This window comes from Numenius arquata, chromosome W (genome assembly GCF_964106895.1).
Source record: "Numenius arquata chromosome W, bNumArq3.hap1.1, whole genome shotgun sequence".
NCBI lineage: Eukaryota > Metazoa > Chordata > Aves > Charadriiformes > Scolopacidae > Numenius > Numenius arquata.
The window spans coordinates 4,036,435-4,046,988 of NC_133615.1; the positions used below are offsets into that span (position 1 = coordinate 4,036,435).

The 10,554-nt window shown below is 46.1% G+C and overlaps 1 protein-coding gene across 2 annotated transcripts in view; it reads right to left on the reverse strand.

Annotated features, from left to right (window-relative positions):
- LOC141476584 (arrestin domain-containing protein 3-like) overlaps positions 1–10,348 on the reverse strand; it is a 34,793-nt gene extending 24,445 nt beyond the window's left edge. For both annotated transcript variants that reach the window (XM_074165347.1, XM_074165346.1), the window contains exon 1: positions 10,069–10,348. In XM_074165347.1, the coding sequence (XP_074021448.1) occupies positions 10,069–10,348 (280 nt within the window). The remainder of the gene's footprint in view (positions 1–10,068) is intronic.
- Positions 10,349–10,554: the final 206 nt, after the last annotated feature.

Here is a 10,554-nt window from a genome sequence, read left to right on the forward strand (position 1 = left end):
CGATGCAATGGGAAATTGTTGTAATGGACTTGAAAGAGTGTTTCTTTACGATTCCTTTAGCAGATCAAGATATGGAGAAATTTGCCTTTACTGTACCATCCGTAAACAATATGGAACCTGCAAAAAGATATCATTGGAAGGTGTTACCGCAAGGTATGAAAAACTCACCCACAATTTGCCAGTGGTTCGTGGCAAAGGCATTGAGTCCAGTACGTGCTTTGTTCCCATCAGGTTATTGCTATCATTATATGGATGACGTTCTGTTAGCTGCAGCAACTCCACAGGAGTTAATTGAGATGGAGAACAAAACACGGGAATCTCTGTGCCAATATGGACTAATTGTTGCGCCTGAAAAGGTGCAGCGGCAGCAACCATGGCTCTATTTAGGTATGAAAGTCTTAACTCAAATGGTGATGCCACAACCCATACAATTGCAAGTGGAAGTGAAAACATTAAATGACGTGCAAAAATTAGCAGGGATGATTAATTGGATTCGACCCTACGTGGGGATTCCTTCTTCTAAATTGCAACCGTTAGTTGAACTACTGCAAGGAGACACAGATATTTCTGCCCCACGCACCTTGACGGTAGGTGCACAAGAAGCAATTGCAGACATTGAGCGAGCAATTAGTAGCAAACATGTATGGAGAATTGAACTGACAGTGCCTGTCCAGGCAATCATTTTGATTGACCAGTTGGTACCCTTTGCCATGATTGCACAATGGCATGAGAAGTGGGATGATTCTCTACATGTTTTGGAGTGGGTTTTCTTGCCAAATAAAACAAAAAAGACAGCCCCTGGCCTTTTTGAGCTGGTGGCTCAAGTAATTATAAAAATCAGGCCATTAATTCCATACAGCGTGTCGAGAGACCCGGAAAAAATTGTACTCCCAGTGCAGAGTGATTATTTTGAATGGTGCCTGGCCAACAGCTCTGCCTTACAAGCAGCCATGATGAACTATACAGGGCAAATAAGTTATCATTTGCCCTCACATCCATTGGTCAAACTAGGAAGTCAGGTGAGATTTGGTCAGAAACAATTGAGTCAATTGGATCCGGCAGAGGGACCCACGGTGTTTACGGATGGATCAGGGAAAACAGGAAAAGCGGCCATCGTTTGGAAAGACGGACCACAATGGCGGCATAAAATCGAACATCAAGAAGGCTCACCACAAGTGGTTGAACTTAGGGCGATGGCCATGGTGTTTCAAAACTTCCCTGGCCCAGTAAACATCATAACAGATTCTGCTTATGTGGCTGGACTGGTACAACGATTGGATAAAGCTGTGTTAGGGCATGTGTCTAATGAAACGCTGTTTGGGGTTCTGAAGCTATTATGGTTGGAAATTCAGAAACGTCACTATGAATATTATGTCATGCATATTAAAAGTCACACTACGTTACCGGGTTCTATAGTGGAAGGAAATGCAAAAGCAGATGCTTTGGTGTCCGCAGTGGCATTAGGACCTGTTCCCAATATTAAACAGCAGGCAATAGCTTCACGTCGCTTTTACCATCAGGGCTATCGGGCCCTGAAACGCCAATTTCATATTTCCAATTCTGAGGCGCGTGCCATTGTTGCTGCATGCCCTGATTGTCAGGGCCATCGTGTCCCTATTTACTATGGCACCAACCCTCTTGGCCTCCGTGCCTTGCAGATCTGGCAGACCGATGTTACGCACGTACCCGAATTTGGGTGTTTGAAATACGTGCATGTCTCTATAGATACTTTTTCAGCAGCTCTTGTTGCCACTGCTCATACCGGGGAATCTGCACGTGATGTCATCCGCCATTGGCAACGTGCATTTTCCATTTTAGGTGTTCCCCAACAAGTTAAGACGGACAATGGCCCGGCTTACGTGTCTCAGAAAGTCGCGTTATTTTTGCAGCTTTGGGGGATATCCCATGTTACTGGAATTCCCCATTATCCCACAGGACAAAGCATTGTAGAACGAGCCCACGGTGCACTCAAGCGCTTCCTCCAAAAACAAAAAGAGGGAATGCTGGGTGAACCACCTGATGCACGATTGGCTAAAGCTACCTATGTTTTAAATTTTTTACAGGTTTCTGATGATTCTCCGACCCCAACACCGCCCATCCTTCGCCATTTCAATTCCCTGGTAACTCAGGAGGGGGTGGGCCCAGGGGCAAAGGTGTTAGTGCGGGATCTACATACGGGTCAATGGATGGGTCCGCATGATCTATTAACCTGGGGAAGAGGTTATGCTTGTGTTTCCACAGATCACGGGCCGCAATGGATACCTGCACGGAATGTGAAGCCTGTGTTATCTTCCTCATGATGTGTGCCGTAGTCAACGCATTTTGGATGCCAACGCAGACAAGGACCAACGTATGGATCACTCTAGCCAACATGACTGGCCAAGATTCCATACGTCTGGCCACTGCATCACCGGAGAATCCGTTTACTACATGCCTCGTTGGTGTTCCAGTGGACAAGTGGCCGGTACCGCATGAAGCGCAGGCAACCTTTCAAAACGAGTCGTTGGTTAATACATGGGACGCGTGGGTGCCTTATTTGCCTAAAGTGCCTTTGGAACCTCAAGAGCTCGAGCTTTTGGGATCTATAAAAATGGACTATTGTTTATATTTTAATTATACAAGCAACTTACTATTAGATGTAGACTCAGTTAGGCATGCTACGCTACAAAATAGAGCGGCGATAGATTTTGTTATTAGCTCGAGGACATGGATGCGAGGATATTGATGGAATGTGTTGCATGAACTTGTCAGATCACTCTGAATCAATTCATAAAAGCATACAGTTGTTGAAGGAAGGAGTACAAAAGCTGCAAGTTGATAAGGGATGGGATTGGTTGAACAGATTGTTTAGAGGATGGGGACTGTCGGGATGGTTGTTGTCTGTAGTAAGAACGGGATTAGTTATTTTACTGATTGTTGTGGTTGTGCTATTAACGTTGCCATGTGTCATCTCCTTGCTGCAAAGGGCCCTGCAGCAGACGATGAGGGCGATCTTTTTGGCACAAATACAAAAAGGGGGAATTGTGGGGGACTGCGGCGGGTCCGTGGAACCCTTGATTGTGGGAATGAAGTCAGGAATTGACCTTGCAGAGATTAAAGTATATCCTTGAGAAAAAAGGGAGTAGAAAACATCCTGAGAAGTAAAACAACTTTTAGGTACCAGCTGGAGACTGACAAGATAAGGAGTAGTTTTGATGTTTTGCAAAAGACAACCAATGATATATTGTTATGACAATATGTAACCAATAGTAAAAGAACACGTGTTAAGAAAGAATATATAATAAAGTACGTGTGCTAATAAAGGGTAGACTGTTACTGCTTGAACTTCTGAAGACTGCTGTCCGTGTCGTTTGTCCGCCTCAACAACGACACTCACCACGCTGTTCCTGATACAGGCCAAGATGCTGTTGGCCTTCTTGGCCACCTGGGCACACTGTTGGCTCATGTTCAGCCAACAGTCTACCAACACTCCCAGGTCCTTTTCTGCCAGGCAGCTCTCCAACCACTCTTCCCCAAGCTTTTAACACTGCATCGGATTGTTGTGTCCTAAGTGGAGGACCTGGCATTTGGCCTTTTTGAACCTCATCCCATTCGCCTCGGCCCATTGATCAAGCCTGTCCAGATCCCTCTGCAAATCCTTTCTACCCTCAAGCAGGTCAACACTCCCATCTAACTTGGTATCATCTGCAAACTTACTGAGGGTGCACTCAATCCCCTCTTCCAGATCATTGATAAAAAAGTTAAAGGGAACTGGCCCCAATACTGAGCCCCGGGGTACACCACTCGTGACCGGCTGCCAACTGGATTTAACTCCATTCACCACCACTCTCCGGGCCCGGCCCTCCAGCCAGTTTTTAAAGCCAGTGTAGAGCACTCCCATCCATATTTCAGACTTCAAGAAGATTTCCACTTTGAGACAACAAGTTCATCTTTGATTTATGTAACTAAAATTGGGAATAGTATAGAAGGAAATTGTAACAAAATTTCTCCCAGAAGAATGTTACTCTTTCAGATTTTGAAAACCGTTCCTATATAGATGAATAAGTACAAGGAAAAGATAATATCTAACTGTCTCTATAGATTTATTTCAGTTTTGATTCATATGCTTTAGGATCTAACTGAATCAGGACCCCAGTTTACTTGTTGATGTTTGCAAATTTAAAATAAAAAAAAATTTCCATAAATAACTTCTGCTATTTCTAGGCAATGAAATCCATTCTATTTACATCTAGTTCATTCATTAAAATAAATGTGAATGTGGAAAAATAATGGAAGATTGGCAAGGAATAGTTTAGGTTTTTTCCAAACTCATAAACCTCTTCATCTCCTCTCTCTTTTTTTTTTGGGTTTTTTTTTTTTTTTTTTTAAAGAGAGGGGAGGTAGGAGCCATCTGTCATTCTGATTGCTCAAACCGGGCAAAACCACAACAGAGGAAAAGAAGGGTTACAGTTGTTGGTGACTCCTTCCTGAGGGGGACAGAGGGACCCTCCTCATAGGGAAGTCTGCTGTCTTCCTGGAGCCCGGGTTAAGGACGTCACCTGGAAACTTCCTGGATTAGTGCAGTCCTCAGACTATTACCCATTATTGATTTTCCACGTAGGTGCAGAGGAATCTGCGACTCACAGTCCACGAGCAATAAAAAGAGACTTCAGGGAGTTGGGAGGGATGGTGAGGGAATCTGGGGCACAGGTTATTTTTTCCTCACTCCTTCCAGTTGCGGGCAAACACGCTGGGAGGAACAGATGGATCAAGTAGATTAATACATGGCCCCGTGGCTGGTGTCACTGCCATAACTTTGGTTTCTTTGACAATGGATTGGCCTATACAGCACCGGGCTTGTTGACATCAAATGGGAGGCACCTCTCTCAAAGGAGAAAGAGGGTTCTAGCCCAAGAGATTGCGGGGCTGCTTGACAGGGCTTTAAACTAGATGTGAAGGGGGAGGGGGGTAATAATATCAGGCTTGTCTGTGACAAGCTGTGGGGTATCACATCAGGGTTAGAGGGATGGGGTGCTAGTAAGGGCCTCCAGCCTGTTGCCCTGAGGCAGGCTGGTGATCCTGCACTGCAGTCAAAGTCTTATGGAGATTAGCCAACAGCTCCTGAGGTAGTTGAAGCCAACAGAGAAACACCTGTGAGACACCTCAAGGGGTGTTCCCCTAAGAAGATGGCACAGCCAACAGCCCAGCTGAAGTGCCTCTACACAAATGCATGCAGCATGGGCAACAAACAGGAGGAGTTGGAAGCTACTGTGCTGCTGGAAAGGTATGATATAGTGGCCATCACTGAAACCTGTTGGGATGAATCCTATGACTGGAGTGTGGCTATTGAGGGCTACAAGCTGTTCAGAAGGGACAGGCAAGGAAGGAGGAGCAGAGGTGTTGCCCTCTATGTTAAGGAATGGATAGAGAGTGAGGAGATGTCCCTAAAGCCCTCCCTGGGGTCAGATGAAGAGAGAGTTGAGAGCTTGTGGGTGAGGATTAAGGGGCAGGCCAATATGAGGGACACTGTTGTGGGTGCTTATTACAGGCCACCTGACCAGGATGGGGAAGCTGATGAGGCCTTTCACAGTCAGCTCAAAGGAGCCTCTCAGTCACAGGCCTTGGTTCTTGTGGGGGACTTCAATCACCCTGATACCTGCTGCGAAGGCTACACAGCCAAGCACGTACAGTCCAGGGGGTTCCTCCAGTGTATTGATGATAACTTCTTGACTCAGGTGGTGGAGGAGCCAACAAGGAGAGGTGTACTACTGGACCTAGTTCTGACAAACAAAGAGGGACTGGTGGAGGACATTAAGGTTGGGGGCAGTCTCGGCTGCAGTGACCATGAAAAGATAGAGTTCAGGATTGTGGGTAGTATGCGCAAAACAACAAGTAGGACTGAAACCTTGGACGTCAGGAGGGCATTGCTGGGCCGCTCTCCATCATCTTCAAAAGGTCCCGGAGAACAGGCAAGGTGCCCGAGGACTGGAGGAAAGCCAATGTCACTCCAGTCTTCAAAAAGGGCAAGAAGGAGGACCCGGGAAACTACAGGCCGGTCAGCCTCACCTCCATCCCTGGAAAGATGATGGAACAACTCGTTCTGGGCATCATCTCAAAGCATATGGAGGAAAAGAAAGCTATCAGAAGTAGTCAACATGGACTCACCAAGGGGAAATCATGTCTGACTAACCTGATAGCCTTCTATGATGGCATGACTGGCTGGGTAGATGAGGGGGGGCGGTGGGGGGCTGACCTGCTGGAGAGCTCCTCTGAGGAAAAAGACCTGGGAGTCCTGGTGGACAACAGGATGACCACGAGGCAGCAATGTGCCCTTGCGGCCAAGAAGGCCAATGGCATCCTGGGGTGCATCAAGAAGAGTGTGGCCAGCAGGTCGAGGGAGGTTATCCTCCCCCTCTACTCTGCCCTGGTGAGGCCCCATCTGGAGTACTGTGTCCAGTTCTGGGCTCCCCAGTGCAAGAAGGACAGGCAACTGCTGGAGAGGGTACAGCAAAGGGCTACAAAGATGATTAGGGGCCTAGGACATCTCTCTTACGAGGAAAGGCTGAGGGACTTGGGTCTTTTTAGTCTGGAGAAGAGAAGACTGAGGGGGGGATCTGATCAACTGAATACTTAAATAAGTAATACTATAATATAAATACTTAAAGGGTGGGTGTCAAGAGGATGGGGCCAGTCTTTTCTCAGTGGTGCCCAGCAACAGGACAAGAGGTAACGGGCACAAACATGAACATAGGAAGTTCCATCTAAACACGAGGAGGAACTTCTTTCCTGTGAGGGTGGCAGAGCACTGGAACAGGCTGCCCAGAGAGGTGGTGGAGTCTCTGTCTCCGGAGACGTTCAAAACCCGCCTGGACACGTTCCTGTGCAACCTGCTCTAGGTGGACCTGCTTTGGCAGGGGGGTGGACTAGATGATTTTTCAGAGGTCCCTTTCCAACCCCATATCATTCTGTGAAATGCTGTTAGATTCGTAATAAAACATTGAGAAACAGCAATTTATAGCTGTGCCCACTACAGTCAAGAGGATTTGATGCAGGAGATACATCGTTACATTCTCCTTACTGAAAGGACATAGAGGTGAGAGGCTGTAGGAGTAAGACTCACGTTTTAAGAGAAGAAATAATAGAGAATAAATAAACAAAAAAGGAAACTTTCCTGAGCGGGGCACTAGGAGGAGGAGGATGATTATTTCAAAGAGCAGATCTCGGCTCAGATGCTTTGAGTACAGAAACATACATAGCTCAGAGTTAACATCAGATTAATTTATAATTGTTTTCACTAGGCTTTAAAAAAAGGAATTTAGAACTAGAATAGTATAGAGACAACTTTTATCCAAGATCAGAAGTCAAATGTACATAGCCCCAAACCTACGACTGAATTTTTGACACCCCCATTTGCTCAGCAACTCTACTCACAGCCTAGCTTGACTACCGCAGAGGTAAGGCGAGAGGGAGGAGCACCACCCATGCTTCACACCACAGGGCCATGCTGCTGGCTTGCCCCCACCTGCCCTGTGCTATGTGCAAGGTGATACCCCAACCCTGCATTTCTCTCAAGAGCATGTGCTGGCCATTACTGAAAGGCGATTATGGATAGTACTGGCCAGGGGCACAGGAGGGGAAAGACAACCAAATGATGGATGTGAGAGGCTGCAGGGCCACATGTCCCAATGGCCATCCCTGCTCACAGCCCCTTGCTAGCCCAGTGGATGTGTGCGGCAGGAGCTTGAATGCTTCTGTCTGTCCCCAGAGACTGACTCTCCCAAGAAAGGCAGTGTGCCGAGCCGTCAAGGCCAACATCACCAGGCAGGCCCCGTTCCCAACAAAATGCGACCAGGGTGACAGCACTCCTCCTTAGCAAGGCAGCACCCCCAGCGTCCTACCAAGGCCGCGATAGGATCCATAACCAGGGGGGACGGGGCAGGCAGCAAGGGAGAAAGCAGTAACTACTGAATTGAAACACCCCACACCCCGGGTTCCCAGAAAGGTAAACTTGTACTCCTCACTTCACAGCTAGTGCCCTCCCCCACCGTGCATATTCTGCTAACTCCTCAGGGAGGCGGGGCCCCAACCCCGCACAGGGTTGACCTCGGGGTGGCCGGAGTCCGTTCGCCCCGCCCCCAGTACACACCAGACTGCGGGCAAGGGAACCTGCTCCCTCAGCCTCGTTCTTCCCCCACGTCCCAGCCCCCTATAATCAGGGACTGGCATCGCCTTAGCAACAGGCTAACAAACCCCAGCAAGACAATGACTAGGTGGGGACAGGGAGTGGCCTTCCAGACTATGCTAAAATACGAAGTGTTGAGTTAAACTCCACTCCGTGCGGCGAGTGTTCGCAGTCCTGCCCCTGCAGCCGAGGGAGGGGTAGCGGTGTCCCGGGACAATTGCTTAAGTTTTTACGTGCCGCACATGCAGCGGTGTGCACCCTGTCTCACTTCTGGTGTCGGAACGCGTCAGATCTGCCCCTTCCCTGCCACCTTTTGTTCCCTTTCCAGCCAAAACCAAGCACCTGCTATCGAGGTCAGCATTTGGATCTACAGTCCACGTGCAAAGTCATTGCTGCTTAAGCAAACAGTTAGAAGCATGGGGTCGCCCTCCTACTTGTAAGCATACATCCTACTACAAATGACTCATGCATGTTTGCACGTTTCTGTCATCTGCAAAACAGAGGTGAACGAACTTTCACATGAGAGAATTATTTCTAAGGCGGCAGTATAAAGAACGTTTGAGCTACAAAGCCACCTCATGAGTGACCCGTGCTTGCTCGCATCACGATAACATAATTAAAATCAATAGCAACTCCACACTGCTACAGTATTTATTTCAGAAGTGCTTAATAAAAGGCTTAATGCAATCTATAGCCAAACTTCTTAAAAATTTGCATTTTACTGCAGAGGATCTCCACAGTAAATATGCTGCATATTTAAAAAGAAAACCAAACAAACAACACCAAAACAACACACCAAAACACCCGACCCAAATTATGTAATCAGTTTTAACATTTTCTTGTGCTAGGAATTAAGTCATCGCCACCACCTGACGTGTGCAACCAATCTGCAGAGAGAAGGAGTACTCCCTCCCTTCTTCCCAGGACTGGTCCCAAACAGGATTGAACCGCTTCTAACAAAGGGTGGAAACTTCAGAAAAAAACAAGCTTAGAGTCCCTTACGCTTTCACAACGTAACTATGAGAACAATGACTTAGCAAACCTAAGACCCACAATCCCGATCACAATATAATACTCCATTTCCATACCCAAATTAAGGGGATTTGCAGGGCACTTTCCGTTTCTATAGGGGCTTAGCAGACCAGGTTTTCATTGAATGCAGGTTCCAGAAGTCCCCAACTCAGAAGCGATACTTCGATCGTACAACTATGACCTCTTATTTGGCCTTTCAGACAGATATTTACATTTGGGTCCCTCATAAAGAAGTTGAATAAAAGAAACGAAAGTGATTTACAAGTATACTAGTTTAGAACAAAGAAAGAGGTGGGAAATTACAGGTGAAATAGTGATAGCATGTCAAAGTACGCCACAGATAATCTTTTATCTGCCAACAATGAGCCAGCCATAAAAGTCATTGCATATCAGCCTGAAAGTCAGACCTGTATCTGTTATGTGTCAAAAAGTCTAGTGTCGTTTTAATTACGCTTACGATTCCATAGGATACTGCCAAGAAAATAATTTAATGCATATCTGGTTTTGATTTAACAGTTATTTTCCACATAGAGAAACAAAACCTGCTAATATCACTAAGAAAAAAACCAACATATATAAAAAAACTGTATTGAAAAAGCAAATCCTTATGAAAAGATTCTGTTAAAAGGCAAGTATTTTAAGAAAGCCCTGTTTGCAGGCACTTTGAAAATGCACCTCAACACAGTTTTATTATTAAGTAAACGTTCAAATAATCAAAAATAAAACCTAAGAACATAATCAGCATTTCCACATCTTTAGAAACAGCAAACCCTATGAGACTGCATATGAAAAAGGGATAAACCAAGACGATGCAAAGATGCATCTTTTTCTGGAAAAATGCCTGCATGTAGTGAACGAGTAAGTAAAAAGCTTACCTCTTTCATGCCCAAGTAGAACGTCCTTATGGTTAAAATACTCTACTTCTTCTGTGTAATTTTGTGTATAGGCAGTGTTGGATCCAGCATTTCTAGATTCAGTCCAACGTACTTTTGCATGTCCTCTTGCATGAATTTTAAGAGACTTTACTCTAATTCCCCCAGTAACTTCTAAACTGACCCTTCCTGAGACTGTATCCCCACTAGAATAGACGGGGATATTGCTGTCATTGAGACAGTCAAAGCTTATTGTCAAACTCTTCACCTTCCCCAGCACCATGCTTTATAACAAAGTGTATAAAAATATACTGTAAGGGGGAAAAAAAAGTCAAGGTCTCATACAAAATGCGATCTTCGCTTTACACTGAACAACACAAAGAGCCTGCCAACAAGATCAGCGCGTCCCCTACAAATGCTTCATCCGAATTATTAAGGATATCACGACGGCAACAGCAACAACAGCCGCCCAGCACTGCGATCTCCTTA